This window comes from Paramisgurnus dabryanus, chromosome 7 (genome assembly GCF_030506205.2).
Source record: "Paramisgurnus dabryanus chromosome 7, PD_genome_1.1, whole genome shotgun sequence".
Taxonomy (NCBI): Eukaryota; Metazoa; Chordata; class Actinopteri; order Cypriniformes; family Cobitidae; genus Paramisgurnus; species Paramisgurnus dabryanus.
This window is the reverse complement of record NC_133343.1, coordinates 9,647,912-9,673,778: the sequence shown is the minus strand read 5'-3', so window position 1 is coordinate 9,673,778 and position 25,867 is coordinate 9,647,912. Positions and strand designations below refer to the sequence as shown.

The 25,867-nt window shown below is 37.5% G+C and overlaps 1 protein-coding gene across 2 annotated transcripts; it reads right to left on the bottom strand.

Annotated features, from left to right (window-relative positions):
- Positions 1-1,466: 1,466 nt before the first annotated feature.
- Positions 1,467-25,815, bottom strand: ptprnb (protein tyrosine phosphatase receptor type Nb). 2 transcript variants are annotated; one of them, XM_065240096.2, is made up of 23 exons: positions 25,557-25,815; positions 20,659-20,709; positions 19,973-20,083; positions 19,620-19,725; positions 19,410-19,536; positions 18,971-19,316; positions 18,754-18,891; positions 18,574-18,608; positions 17,144-17,433; positions 16,853-16,939; positions 12,185-12,264; positions 11,611-11,675; positions 9,565-9,774; positions 9,115-9,363; positions 8,744-8,891; positions 8,526-8,599; positions 8,005-8,082; positions 7,744-7,863; positions 7,480-7,646; positions 5,725-5,778; positions 4,625-4,689; positions 4,465-4,538; positions 1,467-4,231 (listed from the first exon to the last, which is right to left on the bottom strand). In XM_065240096.2, the coding sequence occupies exons 1-23, from the start codon at positions 25,630-25,632 to the stop codon at positions 4,160-4,162; spliced, it is 2,823 nt and encodes a 940-aa protein (XP_065096168.1). In that variant the 5' UTR covers positions 25,633-25,815; the 3' UTR covers positions 1,467-4,159. The 2 variants fall into 2 exon arrangements, with proteins under 2 accessions (XP_065096168.1, XP_065096169.1); XM_065240097.2 differs by lacking the exon at positions 16,853-16,939.
- Positions 25,816-25,867: the final 52 nt, after the last annotated feature.

Here is a 25,867-nt window from a genome sequence, read left to right as displayed (position 1 = left end):
ACGTTTTTACATTTCCTTGGGTGTCCTAAGTGTGTGTAAGTACATCGTAACGATATGCAAAAGGTAGGGAACAGTTAACTTCCTGGGATTGGTGATGTAGACAAGACCGATATTATCATAATTCCTCCCACTTTGGACTCGCAGCCTGCAAGTTAACTCCTGTCAGCAACCAAATCTTTTAAACATTGTAAGGAGTGTCACATTTCCGGTGTCATGAGCAATTCGGTCCCCCCGGGCAATTCGGTCTCCCCTAGGACCCCGATTGGTACCTAGCACTAATGCCTGTTCAAAAATGTGTGATTGCGATATCTCATCTGCGTAAGCGGTCTAGCAAGCTAATTACGTTGTACAAAATAGAAGCATAACATTATTTTTAAATAAAAGTCAACCAAAAAATAATTTAATAAACTAATATTCATCATGTTGCAGACACGTCAGTACTTTTGTGTCATCATCTGCTTTACAAAAAACATACTTTTATTTTTACAAATTAAAAATTTACATACCTTACGGAATATATTTTTTTAATAGTAAAAGTGTAGTAATCAAAGCTTATAAATTATAATTTAAATGTGTGATTCAACTATGTAGTAAGTAATCATGTTTTGTATAAGTAATTAATGAGTAAGTAATTGTATAAGTAAACAGTAAAAAGTGGAAATGGTACAAAATATAATATCTAAATAATGACACAAGCAATGTGTAGATCTCCCACCTATAGCCTCATTTATTTACTACTATATGAAACATCATTTAAAAGACATCAATTGTAATTTTAACAACGTTCTAACTACACAAATCATAACGCGATTTTGTAGGAATTGTAATAAGGCGCTAAGAAAACTACCCATGAGGAGTTTTTCCAGCCAATGGAATCACGCGGGGGTCCTAGGGGAGACTGAATTGCTCGACCGAATTGCTCATGACACCAGCTGACATCAGAGGTATTCAGGCCAATCACAACGTACATATTAGCTGGCCAATCAGGGACACAGGGCTTTTCAAATCTGTGCTTTGAGGAAGAGAGGGAAATCTGGAACCAATAATGTGTTTTTTAACCATAAACCAAGCAAACACATTGTATCATACCAAATACACAAAATAACGTTGTTTATTAGCAATAAAATAGGTGCTCTTTAAATAATATCTAATTTCGAAATAATTTCTCTTTTCAGCTTTATAATGGTATTCCAAAGTGCCCTATTTTTAAAGCTCCAAAAAGCGCACCCATCAAAAACAAATCCATACAGTTCAATGTTTTCTGAGGTGAAGCTATAGGCTTTTGTAAGAAAAATATTTCAAACTTTATAAGTACACGTGTTCACAAGAGAGCTAAGGTCAGGCGGAAGGCATCCACACCTTCACTATCATCTTGATTAAACAATATAATGCTAGAATAACAAAAATATAAATTGACAGTCGATAATTGTACTTGAATGCAGAATGAATGCAAATAAAGACACATATACACAGTGATGCTGCTGCATCACTTCACAAGCGTTTTATTAATCATCACAAGATACAAAATAATTTAAATATTTTAATAACTTTTTTGTTAAATTTTTTCATTTGCTAGAAGGAATAGAACAAGTGACCACAAAGTACAGAAAGACTTTGACCAGGAAAGAGAGGGAATTCAAACTGCATTTAGTATACCACGCTTAATTTTTGTCCTCAAAATCTGGCCTGAAACTCTAACATTTCTTTGACATTATATTCTCGCTGTCACTAAAGCAAGACTTTGACCACTTCATAAGTTGGATGTCTTAGGGAAATTAAGAAAGGACTGATAATCTTTTAAACAATAGCTGTTTTTCCCAGAAAACACTGGTAAAATGCGTGTGAATAAAATGACCTTTCAATACAACAAAAAGCATAATCCATTAGCCAAACGTATTCAAAGGAACACGTGGGTGGATTTGTAGTATTATGAATGACGGCCATGAGAATTCTGCAGAACCCTCTGGCTGCACATTCCATTCAGGTCTATACATGAACGTGTTGAATACGAGAACTAACTTTTCGGTTTTCCCTCTCTTCTTTTACCACCTCACCAAACTACAGTATTGTGAAGGAAACACACACATAACACTGATTAAATGCACATAGTAGGGATGCCATCACCATGGTGAAATTAAGGGCAGCATCCAAGAGAGCACATAGAAACAGACTTTTCTTTCAGCTAATGTTTTTGTTAAAAGGCAAGGAAGAGTTAGCAGTTGGAATAGACCTCCTAGTAGTATGTTTGTGTTCGAGTTTAAGACAGACTTCATTGAACATGCTCTGGAAAGGCAATATTAAGCAGCACTGGGGTTAAGGTGACTGGTTTTGAGTGTGTTTTGGAAAGGTTCAGAATAGGAGCGATACATTTAGGGGCGGTTTCCCGGACAGGGATTAGAGTAGTCCTAGACTAAAACATTTTTAAGAGCTGTCCAAACTGAAAACAACTTGAACTGACATATCTTAAAATACACCAGTGCCCTTTGTTTTGCCTCAAAATGCACACAGGTAATGTTTTTAGTAAAGCATGTTTGTTAAAACTAGTTATTTTTCCTAATTAAACCAAGGCCTAGTCCTGGATTAAGCTAATCCCTGTCCGGGAAACCGCCCCTTAGAGATGGCCGTTTTGAGTAATTTTGTAGTCGAGTACTGAAATGCTTAAATTGAAACGACATTATTTGAAAATGAAAAGCTAGGTTCAAATATGAGAAACTATATGTATGTGTATGTTAATATATGTGTTTTTTAGGAGCCATTTGGCCACATCACCTTTACAATCGTTTAAAAATAATCAAACTTCAACAACCTGTGCATTTTTTAATATGTAAACTCAACTGGTTCCTACTTAGTAGAGGTCGACCGATATGTGTTTTTGCCTATACTGATTATTACAGATCAAGTTGGCCGATAAATGATATTTTGGATCGATATATGTATATAAAAAAATTATGATATATGGTGTAAAAATGAAAATTAATGGCATAAATTAAAGGTGCATTGTGTAACTTTTAGGAGGATCTCTTGACAGAAATGCAATATAAAATACACAACTATATTATGAGTGGTGTATAAAGACCTTACATAATGAACTGTATTGTTTTTATTTCTTTAGAATGAGCAGTTTTTTTTTAATCTACATACGCCACGGGTCTCCTTACATGGAAGTCACCATCATGTTTCTACAGTAGCCCTAAACGGACAAACTGTTCTAGATAGCATTTTTTATCCTCAATGTAAAATTACAGATTTTTTTTTATCACGGAAAATTTCTGTAATTTATTGTGCCTGTTATTTTACGCTATTTTACAGTTTTTTATGGATTTTATTTCAGTTTTTATTGTCTCAGACGACAACATGTTTGTCCTGTGGCAGCTACCATATGTGTTCGGAATTGAGGAGGTGAGCTGTTGGTTGCAATTCGCAATCTCACCACTAGATGCAGCTAAAATTTACACACACCACCTTTAAGAATAACAAGGGCTCTGATAAAAACTTTCTTTAAATGCTTTTAAACATATCTTTAATTCTGGGAACTTTAAATAATAACATTAATAATAAAAATAACCAAATAGGTATTCTTGACTCCCAACAAATCAGTAGGAACTTTTATCGGCAAAACTGTTCTGAAAATGACCGATACTACAGTAATAACCATAAAAATGCTTAATATCGGTGCAGATAATCAGCTAGGCTGAAAATCTGTCGACCCCTACATAAAACCCTTTTTTAAAAATAAACCAATAGAGTAATGCATATATAAAAACACTGTATTGATATGTAGGTTATAATATTTTTGTGTATATAATATTTCAAAGTATGTTTCATGTATAAAAATTAGAAAAAAACAAGTGGTGCGAGTTGAATTTTTTGCCTGTTAACAACAGAGCCTGCTTTGACGAAATGTGGACACCTTTTATTTTCACCATATTCCACAAAGCACATCCAACACATGCAGTTTTAACAGGCACATTTAGGTTTGTAATCCAGTAGTGTAGTTTTAGTAGTCAGAACAAGTACCCGACTAGTCGATTACTTCTGCACATCCCTAATCTGAACCTTTGTGGCCACATAAAGCATGTATGCACACATGCAGCTGTTTGATAGGAAATCTGTGAGTGTGAGTTTTTATGTGAGTGTTTCTGAGTTGTGGGCGTTTGTCTCACTGGGGTAGAGCTTTGAGAATAGCATTAACCTCTTCAGCCACAGCAGTCAGTGCAAATTCAAACTGATCCTAAGGAAGCAGACAAAGCATAGGTCAGCATTTCTATTTTACAATCCACCACTTCATCTGTGCAGCTTTCATTTAATAATACCAACAGCGATAGTGAAAATTATATTAAACAGTTACCGTAGCTGAAGGGAATAGGAGAGATCGTTAATACTATGATGTTTTATGAGTACACTAGTGCTTTAATTTCTGATATGGAGTGTCTCTGTGGTGTTACTGAGCATAGCATTCATTACCTTGGTGCGCACCATTCCCGGTCTCTGGTCTCGGATGTGTTCCAGGGTTGCGGCTATATCGATTTCCTTAACTCCTAAATTAAACAACAAGCTTTTTTAAAACAAGCTATGCAATTTTAGCTTTTTACAAGTAAACTTTACTAGTTTGTCACATGCGGACCTTTAGCCATGCGGTTCAGAACCATATCAATCAGGATGTACGTTCCGGTTCGGCCTGTACCATCACTGCAAAGTCAGAAAAGCAATGCTTACACACTGAATGCAACCGAAGTCCAATTTGGGAACGATTTTGTATAATCAGCATTTATAGGCTTACCGTAGTGACATGATTTTAAAGGATTAGTCCATTTTCTTAAAAAAGAAATCCATATAATTTACTCACCACGTCATCCAGATTGTTGATGTCTTTCTTTGTTCAATCGAGAAGAAATTATGTTTTTTAAGGAAAACATTCCAGGATTTTTCTCATTTTAATGGATTTTAATGGACCCCAACACTTAACAGTTTTAATGCAGGTTAAAATTGCAGTTTCAAAGGACTCTAAACGATCCCAAACATCGTTAGGGTCTTATCTAGTGAAACGATTGTCATTTTAAAAATAAAAAATATTCTCGTCTTCCTCCAGTCATGTGACACACCAGCGCGACCTCACGTAATACGTCATCACATCAAGAGGTCACCGATGACGTATGCGAAACTATGCCCCAGTGTTTGCAAGTGTGGAGAAAGAGGACCGTTCCGACGTTGTTGTATGTCGAATGATATTAATTAATGTCTTTTTAAAATGGTCCGCAAATGTGCGTTTCATATATGTAACACGTGACCTTCCAACTTCATTATGCAATTACGTGAGGACACGCTGGCTGGTCACACAGCCGGAGGAAGAAGACAAGTTGCGTTTTAAAAGTGCATTTTTTTTCTTGCCAAAAATTACAATCGTTTCGTTAGATAAGACCCTTATGCCTCGTTTGGGATTGTTTAGAGTCCTTTGAAACTGCAATTTTAAACTGCATTAAAACTGTTAAGTGTTGTGGTCCATTAAAGTCCATTAAAATGAGAAAAATCCTGGAATGTTTTCATCAAAAAACATAATTACTTCTTGATTGAACAAAGAAAGACATCAACATTTTGGATGACATGGTGGTGAGAAAATTATCTGACTAATCCTTTAAATGTGAACAATAATAATTTTTGTTTATTTCTAATAATAAATCAAATCAAATCAGAAATCCTCCGTACTTACATAGTGTACTGATTTACCTGCAGTGCACAATGATGGGACATGAGCGTCCACGGTAGCATTTGTTGACTTTCCTAAGGACAAGAAAGAGATATCAGAGATTACCGGATTGACTCTTTCTGCAGATAAAAGCAGTGCTTGCAAAACATTTAGTTTGCAATGATTCTGAATGTCAAACAATGTAAGTCTCTATATGCAAATAGACCACTTTTAAACTTTAATCTTAAACTTACAAAGATGCAATGTGTACAACTTAGGAGGATCTATTGACAGAAAGAGGTGTGCGGTGGACTGAGTCATTGGTTGCCATTCGCATCCTCAACACTAGATGCGGCTAAAATTTGGGCATTTGCACCTCATTTTTCAGCTCCCCTAGAGTTAAACATTTGATTTTTACAGTTTTGGAATCCATTCAGCCGATCTCAAAGTCTGGCGGTACCACTTTTAGCATAGCTTAGCATAATCCATTGAATCTGATTAGACCATTAGCATCGTGCTCAAAAATAACCAAAGAGTTTCAATATTTTTTCTATGTAAAACTTGACTCTTCTATAGTTACTTCGTTTACTAAGACAGACATAAAATTAAAAGTTGCGATTTTCTAGTCCGATATGGCTAGGAACTCTCATTCTGGTGTGATAATCAACGACTTGGCAACATGGTAGCAGGAGACAAATGATATTATGCAGTGCCCGAAAACAGTCCTCTGCTATTGTAAGTTACCAAGGGGACTATTTTCAGGCGCTGCATAATATCATTGCACCTCCTGCAGCCATGTTACAACAGCAAAGTCCTTGATTATTAGTTATGCCAGAATGAAAATGTTTTCATATTTAAAAAAAAAGTGGAGAGTCACTTTAAGAAGACTCTGGTTTAAATGCTATCTGTGCGTTAATCAGTTCTGGCTTAATTTACGGCATAAAAAAGCAGTTGCCTTGCAAGCACTGTAAGTATTTACACTAATGTAAAACAGAGACCCACAGAGATCAGAAGAAAACATCAGGACCACTGCATAGTAGAGAATCAGAAAGATCCAACACAAGAGAGTAGTGGTAAGAAACAAGCAACATAAATTCAACAACCAAGTAACATTTCATCATTTGTAGTTAGAGGGAGGGAGATTGACACAAAAAACTGTGAATAAGGCAATATGATGGAGAGATGGATAGACAAGCACATAGAGAGTACGTGTGAAGGTACAGAAAGAGAGAGTTGGGGCGGCGATGGAGCGTTTCATCAGCGTTGCTGCAGCCACACCTGTCTGTGCTCATTTTTGTGACTATGCAACTGGAACCAGATTACTAGCTGCAAACCACAAAAATGACACAGACAGCTGTGCAATACCTCGCCACTGCGCTCCATCGCTCACAAAGAGAGAGCGCGATAGGTTAAGAGAGAGACAGAAAATAACAACACTAGTGAAGCCATGATGGAATGACGTGACGGAAGCTGAAAGAAGAGTGAATGGCTAAAAATAGCCCGCTATTCCCAACATTAGTTTGCTAATATAGTCACTAAGCGGAGGAATTGTCAAGTGTTGAGGCGAGGCTACACTCATTATTAAGGTGCATTATGGGATTGAATAAGTGCTCTCGATAATGTCCACTATAATTTCGGACACCACTACAAATGGCTGTCCCATAAAATAGCAAGCTGTTTAAGGGTATAGGGAGCTATTTTGGACATAGCCAACGAGTATGTGACACGGGTTTAAATGTTGTAGTATATTCTGCGTATACATGTACGCAGCACTCGTCTGCGTGCATGTGCTGTACCTGCGGAAGTCCAGCAGAGGGCGTGTGGAGGTGGGTATTCCTTGTGCGGGCCAGCTCAAAAAGTGGAACTGAGTGAGGGTACGAGTTTCCTGGGTTTGGACGTTCTTCAGGTAGAAACTACGCACCAGGAAGTCATTACACCAGATATGTTCAGACACCAGGTTGACCTGAGTAAGATAGCTAAAAGTTATCATCACATTCCATGTAAATAAGCATCATAAGAGGACAGACACCAAAATAGACAATCGTTAAATCAAAGCATACCTCATAGATGTGGTAAAGAGAGGAGCCCTCATCGGGCCAGTATCGACCACACTGCTTTTCTCCATCTTCAACGAGTGCCGTCATCATCACTATAACCGTACAGCCGCTTTCCCAAACCATCTAGACATGACACACAAAAACACGCAGATTACATAATGTATGCTATATTTATTACTACATAGACTTTTCATTTCTGTGCTAACTTTTTATTTGATATAAATAAATGATTTAACTGGACTCAATACCATCATCATGACTGACCTGCCAGAAATCAGAGATGGTATGTGAAAGAGGTCCTTGAGTGGCGATATACGCTGGCATCCGGGGGTCATGCTCGATCTAAAGGGTCAACAGGAGACAAAGGTCATGGGTCAGTGCTTCATCCTCGGACTGCCCATCACCTCGACAACAGGCCATTAATGTGATCCGCGAGCATGAAGGCTTAATTGATGATCCCTTGCTCGTACAACAGAGCAGCGGGGGATTCCAGACCTACACATCCTGAATGAGATCAATACAATGTAACCATGGCAACGCTAAGAGGGGATTCCGGAACACATCTATGAAGAATAAATGGATTATCACCTTGGTAACTGAGAGGGATGCGAGCAAAGAAGGGATTTCTAGCTTAGGTTTCAGCTACACAATGAGGGAAACAGACCATAAAGTAAACCTTTCAAACTGTCTCTAATGCTAAAAAATTTATCGGAAAGTTAATGAAGTCCAAGTTGGATTGATTTGAATAGTTCAGAAATCAGATTAGTGATCTGATTCAATCTTACAATGGTGCTGGCGTTGATGTAGTCTGTCCTGGACGGGTTAATCTCAGCCTTCAGTCTTACTCTGGAATGGTCATCTGCATAAAACAATGAACATTTACACCTTAAACTATCAAAAAGTAAATCTGCACAGTATTTGTAATATAGTTTAGATGGTCAAAAACAGAGAGGGAGAAAATTTAGATATTTTGAGGTGTGGTGGAGCAACAGGCTTTACTTACAAGGCACGGCATCAGAGCAGCGATTCTTCTTGACGTTATTTTCGCTATGGGCTGCTGAGATGGTGCTTGGTTCTGCCTGGTAAGAGCACAGAGCCTCCCACTCTTTAAGCAATCGGTCCTTATTCTTCAGATGATCCTCCATATATGCCTATGAGGCAAAAGAGACACGTGTGGTGTTTCTCAGAAATGTTATTCTTTCACATGATCCTTCAGAAATGAAGTATGCTAATAAATTACTAAAATCAAGAAAAAACAACAACAAAAAATTCTTTGTATGAACATATCATACATTTGACAATGTGAGAAGGAAATGGTTGGAGGGCATTTATTATCCAAAGTGTAAGCTAAAGGGGCGAATAGTGTGTGTTTACCAGTATCATGTGTCCTGTAGAGATATCCATGTTAGACTGCGCTGGCTCCTCACACCAGGAGGGGGTGCTGCTGTGTGAACTAGGGCTTGGCTGGGGAGCATCACTGAACTGTGATGAAACGCTGCTAACCCGTGATGTATCCGTTCCTCCGCCACCCCCGCCTGCCGGACCGGCGCCACCTGGAGCTCCGACCCCACAGTCCTGCCTGCCCAGAGAGGTCTTAGCAGCCATGTGCTGCCGACAAAGATCCTGAGCGAAAAAATAGAAAGAAACAAGCTAGTCAGGTGGTGGAGTCATTCATAATAAGACAAAAATGAATTGATTTGGTTGACTAACAAGATTGCTTGTGTTAAATGCAAATAAATCTAATTTCCTGTGCATCTGATTTCTATAACTAGCCATTATGGTCATAAATTGGAGTCAGTTTGTTTGCAGATTACTTCTGCCTACCTGGTACTCATAATGTGTCACGTTTCCAGCTTCAGGTCCCAATCCCAGTTTCCCTGAGGCCAACTGACGGGCATGTGTGCGGAGGCAGGAGATGGTCAGCGCCCCAACCAGGAGTCCACCCACACAAGCCACACCCACAAACATGATGAACACCCATTGGGTGTTGTCATGCACACGTGTTGCCACTGGCAACGCATGGCCATCGTTCTTCTGCAAAAATGCATAGTACAAAAAGACATATGAAAACAAAGTCATGGTACAATCAAGATTCTTTTTAACTCATAAACCCCCATTTAATATTGTGTCTTATGGAATCTTATTTTGAGCAAGTATATTTCCAAAACATATAAAATACAGTGCTTTTCTTCGGATTTTGAAGTAAAATTAAAGGGGAAAAGTTGATTAGGCACAATCCCAATCAGGACAGAATGAGTGTTTGAAAGAGTACTGCACATCCCACCCTGTGATGTAAAGCTATGATCTCAGTGGGCTCACGGGTTTCCATGGCAACATTACAACGCTTGATGAACTATAGATGTAAAAATGACATTATAGGAAAATGTATGCAATGAATAAACTGATTTGACAAAAGGGAGGAAGATGCAAGATATTCCTGCCTTCGAAACATATTCAGTACAGTATGTACTACTGGGTAAGATGAAGTACCCACTCACCGATCGAATACATTTCTTGGTGGCACTTACAATTGAAAATAGCTGCCCGGCTTACAGTTTCCCAGTATTTGTAATATATTAACTTTTTGAAGATCTACTGTGGCCTCACGAGATAGCAAAAAAATTCCATCTGATGTATTCTAAGAAATCTCAGCAGAAGATTTCTTGCCTACTTTTTTGCACATTTAAGTTTTGCACATACTATTCATTGATTATTCATATTGATTATGGATACCGATTTCCCCTTAATATATAGTAAGGGCCTATTAGATTTCAGATGCAGGGAATTTGTTATTAGACCTCAGTTCGAGACACTATATGAAGGATCACACTGTATGCCCCAGTGCTTGTATCTGCTGGAATGATGCAGACCACACAGGAGCCAGTCAGACTTATTACATCATCATCATCATCATTCATAACCACACTGACCTTGTCGCCACAGCAACCATCTTTACCTGACATCACCGTCTGCGCGGTGATTCCGAGTGCAAATCATTCTGATTGGTCATTTGTGCTTCATTTTAACAAATCACTGAGCACTTCAAAGAAAACACTTTCACACACAGGCACCTAGATTTATATAAAAGCAGTTTAATCCGTCTCAAATGGACAATATGCTATTTTAATCCACATACTTTTAAGTTAAGCAGGAAAATTCAGTGTTCGTGTTTCATATTTTCCCACAAGCGGTGGTTTCTATGAGATTTCATCACGCAAATAAGTAACGTTGTCAGATGAGGAAATTCGATAACTAAAATGACAACCTGAGGTAGGTTGACCAAACAGCGGACAAAAAGCATATTTTGGTGAAAATCTGAATTAATTTGGAGGTTTAGTGCAATGTAACATTAAATTAATGTAATATTTATTAGGGTGTAAAGAATTAAGATGTAACTCACCAGAAAATATATCAAATTAATAGCCTACACAGTTTTGTAGAAACCGCAACCGCTCCCGCCCGGTGTCCGACAAACACGAGCAGAATTCTGTACGTGCTGCAACCGTCTCCACCGGTTTGAATTTTGATCGTTTAACGACTCTAATCGGTAACTTCGGGTTCGCGGGAAATGAACAGAAAGCGGAGAACTCCAGCACAGGTCAGGCATCTTAATCTTTTGTGGAAATAATGCGTTTTAAATGTAGAAGCGTTTGGGATGCCGATCGGCAGCGAGCTCAGAAGCGTGAACGCGCCTGACAGTTTGACACGTATGATGTCGTTGTCATAGCAACAAAGCAAAAGAGACGGGGGTGGGTGTCTCGGGGGTCTTGTGAGATGCTCCCTTCTCAAGCAGTGACAGAGACAAAATGAAATGGTGAAGGACTAAACAGTGGGCACTAAAGTTATAGCGTTTATAATGGACATCCTTACCTCCCCGACACCTGCCTGAAGCACCTTTAGACCAGTCTCGGATTCTAGAGAGTTTTTTTGAGCCACTGAATAAAATAAAATAAGACGTTAAATAGACCGAATGGTGTTTTTATGCTTTCATAATATAATCGTATTAGCGTTTATCTCTTCTAAGATGATACATGCAAGAGATTTAAAGTAATTTTAGCCATAAATCATACGTAGAAAACAACTGTTAAATCAAATTACTATAAGCAGTTAATGGCCGCGAGTAACGTATTGCTTTAATAAAGCAGCGGCAACAACAATGTGACTAAAAGCATGTTTAATAAAAAACTGCACTGAACGCTTAAAAATATTTAATCTAATGCATTAATAGAGAATGAAATTGAAGTGCAAAGCTAATCCTGATTATTTGAGTGAAATAATTTTATAATATTTTTAATATTATAATAATAATGTAATTAAATACATTTTATCATTTACAAAATAATCAGTCAATTTTTTATTACCTCGCATGACCTTAAAGCCATAAATACTTATCTACGAAATACTCCTAATAACAAAAAACATAATTTTTATTAGGCATACTCACCGGCCTTTTCTGACACCTCACTGGCTGTAAAATTCTGGCTATTTGGGAGGACACGGAAAGTGACTGCTGGACCAACCACACTGTGAAATAAAGGTTTTTATTAGGCCTACATACAAGCAACCGACACACACACCGATGTGTTAGGTATAGGGACCCACACTGTGAGGGTCAGCCTATTGTACAAGTAATGGAGTAACATTTGTGTGGTTGGTTTGTTCCATTCACTTCTCTCTAAGCCAACCCCCTCTGTCCTCTTGGGGTAATGGATTAAGGTTCCAGCTCACCACAATTTGATTTGGTCAAAGGGTTAGTGAGATTGGCATTTGCTTGCTAACCAAAGCAACAAACGACAATAACACGGGTGTTAATTAGCTTGCATAATGTTAAAGCCGCGGCTATTTACACCAAGTACAAATAGCGTGATAGGCTGCGTCTGAAACCAAGGCAAGGCTTCATGAGGCAAGACTTCGGTGGCATGAAGGCAGCTCCGGGAAACACATTCAGACAGCCTTCATATGAAGAGTAATGGAATTCTGTTTGAAATATAAACAGAAAGTGCCTTTGTTATAACTAATTCCATATTTCAAAACTGCAATAATTTCTTTCTAAAAATGCAATCAAAAGGTATAAAAAGTGAAATATAACCTTATTTACACTAAATTTGTGCTCCATACGCTTTCCTGGCCGCCATTTTATTTTATCGAACTCGAAAAGGCTTGACCAATAACATTCCCTGCACAAGGGCTGCACGATTAATCGTATTTTTATCATGATAACTATATGTGCGCCCCACGATTAGTTAAAGACAATCGTCGCGATTAATCAGTAAAGACCAAGCACAAAGCAGGCGGTTTAGAATCAAGCAATGTGTTTGCTTGATATGGGTGGAGTCAGAGTATATGGAGTGGATAAGGAGTATAAGGAGTTATTTTTGCTATTTCTGCTGATTTCTTTTGCAAAATCTATGCAGAATTTTGCGGAATGATTTTAAATGTTTTAAAAAGAGAATGGGAGCTGTGAATATTACAAAAAAATAAAATATACTAGTCAACATTTCAAGTGGATCAAAACCTTTCATAAAAGTTGTCTTAAAATATTGGACAATATGCGTTCTTGTCTTAGGACACCTTTGATAAACTTTTTTTGATCCACTTCGAATGTTGACTAGTGTATTTTATAATATATAACATATATATAGCCTAATATTATATACATGGCTGTAAAGTGTAATAAAAATACTGACGTGAATAGAAGTTCTTCACTTAGAGAATGTTCGTGATTTCTAATCGTGATCAAAAGTTTGAACAAAACAATCGTGATCATCATTTTTCCTGGAATCGTGCAGCCCTAACACACACCATATGGTCTCTTGGGGAGATATGAAGTAAAGCAAACATTAGATTCGAACATGCTATGATGACTTCCTGCTTTGGAATGTTGCCTCCGAAGGTAGTACTTTAGAGATTTCTGACACAGCCCATGTGTAAATGTGATAGATGCAATTTATACTAAGTGCCAAAATGTTAATTTGAAGCGTCAGATCTACAAGCCATATGCTCTACAGCTTGAACCACAGAAGCTGTTGATTTTGGTGTGTCTTTTTTAAACTTTAGTTCTCCAACCGTCTTTGGTGGGCGGAGCTACTGTAAATGCGTTTGCCAGTAAGGGCAAATAGTGTAAATAGACACTCTGTAAAGTTAAACTACTCTTTAACTTAAGGCTATACTTGCGCAACAGGGATGTCTTAAAAAATGGAAAGTATTTTCTTTGGGTTTATGAAAAATTTTACAAAAATGTGTAAACTTTGTTGCCGAAGCACAAATAAACTTAAGCAGCATGAACACATTCAGGCCTCCATTGTTATAGAGTGATTTATCACATCACCAATATCACAGATTCGCGTTTGTGCAGTTTACACAGAGACTACAAGGTGTCGTTATCAAAAAACTTCAACTTTAAAACACGTCTTCAAAGGTTTGAGTTTTCAAACCTTTTTCAAGGTTTGATAAATTTATGCTTAGAAAACACTTTAAAGAGGAGGTTGCACCACCAAATCAAATCTGGGACTCATCTCTGTAAATTGAGCCTCTCTGGCCTGCAATAGACCATTTGCGTGTTTGCAAACAGAGATGACGTTTTTTTGTGGGCGGAGCCCAACTGGTGGCAGAAAGTGACAGCTCTCTAGTGCTCTCAACTGTGCTTGTTATGGATTAGCTATTCTGTCGAAGTCTGTTTCCCCTATGTTTCCTTTAGTGTAATGTTATATAATCATGTTAAGTTTATTTTTTAGAAAAATTAAAAGTTTAAATGACTTGGCTACCAGTGGCGGCTCGTGACTGCTCTTACGAGGATGTGCTAATTCAAAATAAGTGTTCAGATTGTCACGTGTGTGGTTCCCTTTTCCAAAATATGTGTCCTGCGTGTGGAGAGATCCTGTGTGCATCACGTGTTTTGTCAAAATAAGTGCCTGCTGCAGACGCGTCAAAACCGTTTATGATAATAGAGACGCTCACGTTCCCTAAATACACGCAAGACACTCCCTTAACAGTAAACTCTGATTACGCATGAGAATATGCGAGTATCTGGCAAACGCGAGCATCTCTTTTCAAGTTCAAGTTCAAGACAGCAGGCACTTATTTTGGCATGACACCACGTGATGCACACACGATCTCTTAAAGCGCAGAACACATATTTTAAAAATAATGACGAACCACACACATGACAAGCTACATATATGTTGTGACGAACTTCGCATCGTGCGCTTCAAAAAAAGAAGTCACCAGCCGTGTCACTGTTGGCTACGGATATACACTCACCTAAAGGATTATTAGGAACACTATACTAATACTGTGTTTGACCAATTTCCGCCTTCAAAACTGCCTTAATTTACGTGGCATTGATTCAACAAGGTGCTGAAAGCATTCTTTAGATATGGTGGCCTATAATAACAGGAAAGCGTCTTGCAATTGATGGAGATTTGTGGGATGCACATCCAGGGCACGAAGCTCCGGTTCCACCACATCCCAAAGATGCTCTATTGGGCTGAGATCTGGTGACTGTGGGGGCCATTTTAGTACAGTGAACTCATTGTCATGTTCAAGAAACCAATTTGAAATGATTCGAGCTTTGTGACATGGTGCATTATCCTGCTTGAAGTAGCCATCAGATGATGGGTATGGAGGTCATAAAGGGATTGACATGGTCAGAAACAATGGTCTGGTAGGCCGTGGCATTGAAACGATGCCCAATTGGCACTTAGGGGACTCATCAGATCAGGTAACATTTTTCCAGTCTTCAGCTGTCCAAATTGGAGTAGCTTCTTTTTTCCTATTTGTAGTGGAGATAAGTGGTACCCGGTGGGGTCTTCTGCTGTTGTAGCCCATCTGCCTCAAGGTTGTGCGTGTTGTGGCTTCACAAATGCTTTGCTGCATACCTCGGTTATAACAAGTGGATATTTCAGTCAAATTTGCTCTTCTATCAGCTTGAATCAGTCGGCCCATTCTCCTCTGACCTCTAGCATCAACAAGGCATTTTCGCCCACAGGACTAAAGCATACTGGATGTTTTTCCCCTTTCACAGCATTCTTTGTAAACCCTAGAAATGGTTATGCATGAAAATCCCAGTAACTGAGCAGATTGTGAAATACTCAGACCGGCCTGTCTGGCACCAACAACCATGCCACGCTCAAAATTGCTTAAATCACCTTTCTTTCCCATTCTGACATTCAGTTTGGAGTTCAGGAGATTGTCTTGACCAGTACCACACACCTAAATGCATTTAAGCAACTGCTATGTGATTGGTTGATTAGATAATTGCATTAATGAGAAATTGAAATTGTTCCTAATAATCCTTTAGTTGAGTGTATGTGCATGATGTATGTAATGTATATGTATTGTTCTTTATTGGTAAATCAATTATTTTCACAGTATGAATCGCTAAAGTACATTTTAAAAGCAATACTTCCATGTATTCTATATAATAACATTTATTAAACATTTCTTCATTTTCCTGTTTCCTACTATTTCTTTCTTATATTTATATCCTATGTGATTGTTCTAAAACTTTTATTATATATTAATAACACTTTACAAATATAGTGTGTGCTATATTTATATATTTATTAAGTATGTAAACATAATAATTTTAGAACAAAAAGGAAGAAGACATAGGCTAAGATATAAATAATAAAAAATAATAATAGAAAACTGAAAAAAAATGAAATATTAAATAAATGGTGATATTCTTGATTTTTGTATAATCCAATCAAATCTTTAATCTTTCTAAATAAATTATAAATGTAATGTGATGAAAATGCTATGATAAACACAGACTTCAACAGAACACCGGACACCGGATCTCTTATTGTTTTCAATTCTAATTATTAATAGATTTCCAGATAATTTCATCACTCCAGTTGTCCGTTTAAGGGTTTTTCGCAACCATAAACACCTAGGTTTATCTTCAAATGGTGTCTTCGACAATGGTATTCTATAAAAATATTTTTATTCCTATTTTTACACTCAACAGCACAACAAGACTATAGTGAGTTATCTTGCTCGTTTCACTTGCGCATATATTCATTTCCACTGTTTTTCTGCCACCACATTGCGCACGCAGCTTGCAGTGACGTAACTGTGACGTCTACTCGCAAAAGGTCTATAGGCCTACCTGATATTGATGAAAGAGCCAGTGGTGAGATGGATCCTATCTGCAAGAATCTTCAGTAGATGAACCCCATCGGACAGACTGAGGGGACTGTAGAGAGACATACACATTCATACACACACAAATTTCACAAGCACAACAATACAAAACTCACGAAACAACACACGTGGACAGTCTCCCATTGACCAGCGAGCATGTGCCTTTCATGTGTTTTGAAAACAAGTACCGTATGACCATTCTACTTCTGAACAAAAGAAATCCACATGCAGTAATACTCTAATTTGTTGATTGTACCTCTGATTGGTGACAATATAACCAAACTCTTCCTTTGACATGGTTCCATTCTTTCCAGATTTTAGACTCAGGGCTCCCTTTGCAAGGTTTCCATTCTCATTTTTGAGAGCCGCAGGACTTAGTTTACTGGTACCCACAGGGACATAGTTATCTCGGGGGGTCCCTGGGGAGCTGGGCCTTTTTGGAGAAACTTGTGAGCCAAGGATGTTTGAAGGAGGTAAAGAAGAATTTGTAGCTGGGACAGATGCTTGCTTCAAAACATGGGTCATCTCCCCCTCTGTAATCTTCATCTAATGTGGAGACAGCACAAAAGACTTGCAGTGTCAGGTAAACGGTCTCGAGAAAATGATCTGTGTGTAGCTCTCTTTCTCATTCACATGCTATTGAGCTCACTGGTTATTGGGCAGTTGCTGTTTATATTCTAGCCAGCCGTGATTGTTGACGTAATAGGGTTGGCAAGGGTATCATGTTGCAGCAGTCCGAACATCTACAGTAAAATGCGGTGTATGGAGATGCACTAATGTTGGGTAAATGGACTGAAATATAATAGACATGAATGACAAACTACACTCTAAAAAAACAAACGGTGCTATATAGCACCAAAACAATTGCTTTGGATCGTAACGATAGAAGAACCATTTTAGTGCCATATAGCACCGGTGAAGAACCAGTGAAGCACCAGTGAAGCACCAGTGTAGAACCATATAGGGGCCATATAGCACCACATATGGTTCTACATAGCACTATATGGTTCTACACAGGTGCTTCACTGGTGCTTCACTGGTGCTTCACTGGTTCTTCACCGGTGCTATATGGCACTAAAAATGGTTCTTCTATCGTTACGATCCAAAGCAACTGTTTTGGTGCTATATAGCACCGTTTGTTTTTTAGAGTGTACATGAAATTGTTAACATTGACAAAATGTTATTATTTATTTTCTTTGTAGTGCTGGGCAAAGATTAATCGTGATTAATCGCATACAAAATAAAAGTGAATTTTTGCCTAATATATGTGTGTGTACTGTGTGTAATTATTATGTTTATTTAAACACACACACACACACACACACATATATATACACACACATTTCAGACATTTGTATTTATATATAATTTTTTATTGTTTATATATAATATAGAATATATAAAAATATAAATAAATATACACATGTAAATGTTTCTGAAATACATACATGAATGTGTGTGTATTTATATATACATAATAATTACACACAGCACACAACATATATTTTTTTAAAAATTACTTTAATTTTGTATGCGATTAATCACGATTAATCTTTGCCCAGCACTATGGTAAGCTGCAAAATCAAACACACGCTGCCCCCTGCAGGTACAATCTTTCAATACAACTGACAACAACCCAACCTTGCAAATTAAGCACTAGATGGCAGAAATGTTTTGATCACTCACCACTTTTTGAGGCACAGAGGAATCCATTTGTTCAGCTGAAAGAATAAAAACAAGCAGATGAAGTTTATAATGAATGCCAATGGCAGCAGTACCCAGTATTGCTATCAACCCTTTATGTATGACAAATAGAGTAAGTTGCTGATATTCTGTCCACAAAGTTCCAGTAAAATGTATGCTCACGTTTTCTCTGCGTGGTTGTGGGTTCATTTTGTAGGAGCTGAAGGACAGTAAAGAGACGTTCCATCTCCTCAGGGTTGAGATGGTTCAGATCAAACCCATGCTGCAGAAGGAGCTCATTTAGACTCTGCTGATTGGGCCCTAGAGTCAAATAATGGGTTCATTTTCAGATTTTTTTTTAAAGTAGCAAAACTGTTACATTTACAGACACACCACTCACCACTCTGCCCAACAAACGCTTCATATTTCTGGGAGCCCTCCTTTTTTTGCTGGCTGTTGATTTTTTCATTTTGGGATAAAAAGTCCTTGTTATACTCTTTGTAGTCAAGGGGAAAGTCCAGATCCTGGAAAAAAGATGAGACGTGATGAGGTGCTGCCACTCGATGGCGTGAAGTTGGCTGTGCGGGTGAGGATAAAAGTAGGGTCATCAGGTCCTGCAGAAGTTGATCGTCTTTATCCACAGATGAAGAAAGTGGTGAATTGCCTCTAATGCGAGAGGAAGCAGGTGGGGACCGGTCCCTGTCCACTAAGTTCAAAGAGCGCTCTTCTTCATCTTGGTAGCCGTACTGCGAAGTACACATAAAGCTGTAATTAACACTAACAGTAAAGTTGTAGACCTTATCAGCTAAAATCTACAATGATCGTGTGGGTTCTCTCACTCTGGGGTAGGTGTAAGGGTCCAAACTTTGCATATGGAGAGATGTTTGAGGGGGATCAACAATCATGTAGTCCACGTAGGGCTTCATCAGTTTGGGTTTAAGCTGGTTTTTAGGGCCAACCTGAGATCTTTATTAATAATGAGAATACAGATTAATGCAGTGGAAAATGGAAATAAAAAAAACGTAATGTGACAAAAAAGTCAAATTTACTCAGATGATGGGCCATTTTTCATTTCAGGAGTTACTGAGATCTTTGTAACTTTGTTCAGCTCTTTTTTAATCACTGATTGGGTAACATCATCCTGCCAGGTTAATCCTGCAAAATAGTGGAAAATCTTCTTAAATCATTTAAAAATGTGGCTTATATATTATGTACACACATATATTTAGTTGACCTTGGTTACTTTAGCAACATATTCAGTCACATGCTGGTGGGTGAATTAATACGTCCCCTATTGTACACATTGTGCTGTTTCTATGGCAACCAATAAGTTTTGCATGTAGAAAAAAGTGCTGCACAGTTTAAAGCAACTCAAGGACAAGAAGATGCATGTACAACTTACCTTGCTTCATAAGCATTTGCAATAATGACTGCAGCCTGTCTAGTAGGACTGCCGTCACCCTGTATCGAAACCTTTCCTGCCTTTGTGTAAGGCACTGACCAAACAACTCATCTGGAACACACACATAAACATCTTATGCTGCGTCACTGGTAGACATATGGACTTTAGTGATCAAGTCTGCTTGTGTGATGTACAAATGTGTTTCCTCTCTTTTACGATTTACTTTTTCACCCCTGTGCTTTTCACATAAACAGAGACTTGAAACTGTGTGATGTCATAGTTGCCATGGAAATAGTTGAACACCACCTACTGGGTAACACCAGCTGATGGTGCAAGAGTGATTACTGTGCAGTCAATGATTTCTTTTTTTTATCTATCTTACAAACATTTAAAAATGAGCACTACCACACAAATCAGCTTGATATTTTTCAAGTGACTAAACAAAAGGGCTATAAAATAGAGATACAACCGACATAATTGCTCATATAATCTGTAAAATTTGAAAGCATGACAACAAATTGCACATGCATAAACATAAGACCAAGACTGATATATATACATTAAATATACAGACTGATATGAAGGAGAACAAATGAGGCTGGTGTTATGAAGTAGTATAATTACATAACAGTTCCAGGCATGACCATTGTACAAAGGTCAGAAACACAAACTATGGCAGCACTCACCATCCCAGCAAAGCTGGTCACTGGAGCATAAGCCTTCATCAAACAGACAACCTTACCGGAGAAAGATGAAGAAAGAAGAGTGAGAATGATCAGCAGCAGGTAAGGGAGGGGATTTGGGGAACACTACATAAAGGATAAAGGTCCACTACAGTGCAAGTAAAAAATGGTTCTTTTAAAAATATTCAAAAATGGTTCTTCAATGTAAAGAACCCCCTTTAACACCTTGATTTTTTTAAGAGCGTATTACACACACACAGGTTAAATCTACTTATACATGCCGGTATATGTGAGCATGTTCCTTGAAGACTTGTACTGGCCCACACCACCACAAGCACCCGAGAGATACAGTTATAGGTTCTTTAATATTTAATTGAAGGGTTAGATACAGTAGACTAGCTTAGGACCTCTGGCAATTTCAGCACCAGTACATTTAATTGCTTATCAGACACTGTCAATCTGTTAACACCATAGCAACAGACAGGTAATGGTTTTGAATCATCCATCCACCATAAACAGCTTTAATTAACATTTGCCAGAACGCTGTGAGAAATACGCAACGGTAGCTCCAGCTGCGTTCTACGTTCTCATAAGACAAAATATCTTTAACACAACAACAATTAAAAATAAATAAAACAAGAGAGCATTCATGCAGTACAAGGTCATGGTACAAGCCAGTTGTTGTGTTCGTTTAAAAACATGAGAATACTGCAGACTTTTAAAAGGGGTTCTTCCTGCGAAGCCACAGAAGCAGCATTTTTAGTACTACAAGGAACCTTTAAAGCCAAACGTTCCTAATAGTACTTTATTTCTTACATTTTGATAGTCTAAAGCCGTGGTCCCCCCTGTGTAGGGTGTATCCTTTCAGACCCTACCTCCAAAAAAAATTATGACAAAACAAAACTTATCTCAAACTTAGAATTTTAATTAAACAAAACAGGTTAAATGATACAATGTACGCTGTTGCTGTATCATTAGTTTTTTAAGCTTTTTTTTTGAGAATTTATGATAAATAAATGTATTTTTTAAAATGTCATAAAAATAGTGCCACTATCTTGTGGCCCCCAGTTTGAGAACCACTGGTCTAAAGAACCTTTTCCATTACACTTTTAAATAAAAAAAGTACTACAAAGGGTTCTTCACAGCAATGGCCTAAAAACATTTTGGTTTCTTGAAGAACCTTTCAGTCAAAGGTTCTTAAAGGTCCCATTCTTTCTGTGTTTTTGAAGCTTTCATTTTGTTTACAGTGCGCAATATAACATGTGCTCATGTTTCACGTGTAAAAAAAAAAAGTATTTTTCACAGAATTTACTTATCTCTATTGCGCTGTGTTCAGTGTCCTAAAAACAGGCTGATGTCTTTCTTGTTCTGTGAAATCCCTCCTTCAGAAATATGTAACAAGTTTTGATTGTGTAGTTTGTTTAGTGTGTTGTGATTTGACAGCAGCTTAGCTTAGCATAGCCAAAGCTGGCGACGTATCCTGTTTTATTGAATTATTCAATCGGGAAGTAGAGGGCTGCAGTCCAAACCGGCCATTCGCTGTAGGCTTTGAAATGGGAATTCTGTTAAAGAAAATATATCGAACTTTGAGCTTTACCATTTTGCAGGTATAACAGCAATATTACACACTAACTAAATTGTGAAAAATGGGATCAGGAAGAACGTGACCTTTAAGAGAACCATTTCTTTCTTGTAATCTAAAGAACTGTTTTCCAGTGCAAAGAACCTTTTGGGAAACAGTAGTGGTTTTATGGAACCATACAGCCATAATTGGTTCTTCTGTGGCATTGTTTTGCACATTTATATTTAGGAGGGAGCCTTTTCATGTCCCCCAGACCCCTAGAGAGCAGAGCAGACATACTCATCATATTTAATAAAATGATAAGTTGAAAAGTTAAAAGTTCCTGCTTGGGTCTGCTCTAAGAATCTTCTCTCAAAATAAATTCAAAGGCTTCCTGGGCTCTTGGGAAGGGAACGAGGGTGAGAGACGTAGGTGAAAAAAAATGGTTATATTAAAGTATGACTAATGCAGTTTGACATCCAACATACTCATGCACAGGAAGAAAATAATAAGTCGCTTGGCACCAGCTGGACATGAGATCCATCAAAAAAATTTTAACCCCTTAACTGTCACCCCCTTTTCATGAAAATGCACTATACTTAAATAGCTGTAATTCATGAATGCTTTGGAATTGCTCTTTGAAAGAAGACACTTGAATTATTGTTACTGAATTAGAATAATTCAAAAATATAGTTTTGTCTAAAAGTTATTAAAGTTTAACGGTTTAACTATCACTGTCTGTCATGATCCCGTATACAGTATTTTTTATTTTAATCCAGTCATGATAAACCATATATCGTTGGAAAGGTCTAAGCCTCTTATATTTCAACAGAGTTTTATAAAAGAAATTATGTAGGGGAGAGTAAGCGATTCATTTATGAAATGCATGTGCTTTAAAATATTGATAATCCTGCTAAATGTCACTGTCCCGACAGTGAGATGCCTATTTTTACTTTAGTGTTTTGCATGTGAATTCTTATCTAATCATGACAAACTAAATATCATTGGAAAGCTCTAGTTTTTTATTTTTCATCATCATTTTTTTTTACAATGTGTGGGCCAACATTGTTTTTACATATTTATAGCATTACTTCTACCCTATTCTAAACAATCTTGACAAACTCTATATCGTTGGAGAACTCTAGGAATGAAGTATTCATATTTCACATTTTAGCAGTAGGTAATGCAGTGACCGTAATTTATTAATTTGTGACAATAGTATGCAGCAAACCGTTGACACCTAGTGGCCTTTGTTGGTAAAACCACTAAGTTGACACTGAAACCTAATTTAAAAGCGGGGTGCATGATTTTTGATAAACACTTTGGAAAAGGGAGTCGGGCTGAGTACCAAAACACACTTGTAGCCAATCAGCAGTAAGGGGTGTGTGTACTAACCAACATCTTTGCCTGGGTTGCGTATGTGTGGGGCGGGTCTATCAAAAAAAGGTCCAGATTCTATTGGGGTAGGGGCGTGTATGTTTAGATGATTTCAAATATCAACATTGGCTATCAGAGATCACCTTTAACTTGAAATTTGGATCCGAACTAGTTGAGGCTTGTGACTATGTTTTTAGCATTTTGGGCATAAAACATTTTCATTTTTATGTTTTTTTTTTATATAAAATACATACTTTATTTATTTATTAATTATTATTATTTTTAATAGGGCTGGGCATAGATTAATCTCATACAAAATAAAAGTAATTTTTTGCATAATATATGAGTTTGTGCTGTGTGTAAATATTATGTATATTTAACCACACACATACATTATATATATATATATATATATATATATACACATTTAAGAAATGTTTTATTTAGATATCTTTTTTTATTTATATATAATATAGAATATATAAAATATAAATAAATATATATACAAATGTAAATGTTTCTTAAATACATACATGAATGTGTGTGTATTTATTTATACATAATTATTACACACAGCACGAACTCATGTTATGCAAAAAATACTTTTATTTTGTATGAGATTAATCTAGATTAATCTAGATTAATCTATGCCCAGCCCTAATTTTTTATTTAAGATGCTTTAACTTTTATGTTTAATATTTTGACCTCCAGACACTTTAGTAAAAAACTTTAAAAGACCAAGATTAGGCTTTTAGAGCAAAAAAAATGTCATGAATTATATTAATTTGAAAGTGCACATCAACTTTTCACCCCACACTCAATAGGGGGTTAAACTATTCAAACATGCCCATACTTTCGTCGATTCTTGATTTATCTGTATTTTCTTTGTTGCTGTTCCATGTAAATATAAATAAAATAAATTAGGGTTAAATTAAAGAAGTCACCATTGGCACAAACAAATTTCACTCGTGTCTGGGAAAACACTGCGCATGTGTTTTTGAAGAACTCATTGTAGCCTAGCCTACTTGTTTTCCACGTGAATACAAGATATCCATTCTAATTTAGAAATATTATTTGCACAGCTCCCATTTCTTCTGCTATATTCACACTAGCTCATGCCCACATGAACATTCTCACACTTTGCATTCTTCTGAGTGAGTGACTCGTGCCCCCACAGTGACGACAGATATAAGAATGACGTGGGAAGGGTCGTCAGCGGTGAGTCAGCCTGCAGAAAACAGCCAGATGCAATGCACAAGCGAACATACAATGAGGCATGTGCCTCAAAAACAACCGTGCCAATCTTATTACAACTCTCCCTGTCCATGGTGCTGAATATAATATCTTATCCCGTTGAAAAAAATAATAAAATATAAAATATCCCAACTTATTAGTACGCCATAAAGAGTTTTCCCATACGAGGAAGTCTAAAAATGCATGTAAATGTAAAAGATCGCTGCATAAACAATACAACTGTTCCTAGTTCAACAGTAACTCGGGTCTAGTAGGAAGATAGTGTTATTGCGGTCTCTATAAATAATGTCACAATCTGATGTTGCCAGGTCGCCAAGCGCTGCCATTCATTTCAGTCAAGACACGCGCGTTATCAACGTCAACATTAACAGCAAGCAAGCAAGTCCTTCTCTTGCATTTTACATTTAACATACGTATGTAATAACAAATACATAAGAGTATTGATAACACTTTAATCGTGTTTATACTTTTTTTAATGCTAATAGCATGGACAGATTATTTTAGACGATAGAAAGCCAAACATAAGTCCCAATGCAGTTTAAACATATTGTAAAAATATCCCATGGCTACATTTACATTAGTCATTCATCTATGCATAATGTAGATGTGATGATGAAGAAAAACATGTGCGTTCATTACATTTGTTTATTTGCATCCGAGTGGCGCATGATTCAGTCGTGTGAAGTTAACCTGTGGCTCTTTGACATACCGTATTTATCAGCGGTACCAAGCTGACAAGACGCAGTCGTCAAACAGATAAGCATCCACAGACGCGCAGATTTCATCTTCCCTCGACCTCTCGCACCCACAGTCCCGTTTACAGCAACATATTTAGCTGACACAGCGATCAGTCTGATATTATGCCTTTGCCAAACTCCAGAAACACCAGACTTAGGTAAGAGAGCTTAGAAGATGAGTGAGAGAAGCAGCGCCAGCACACGACAGGAGGGAGGAGTGAGAGAACCGGACAGAAAGAAAACCCGGAAAGTGGGCACGACAATCAGATACCGTAATGCAGTT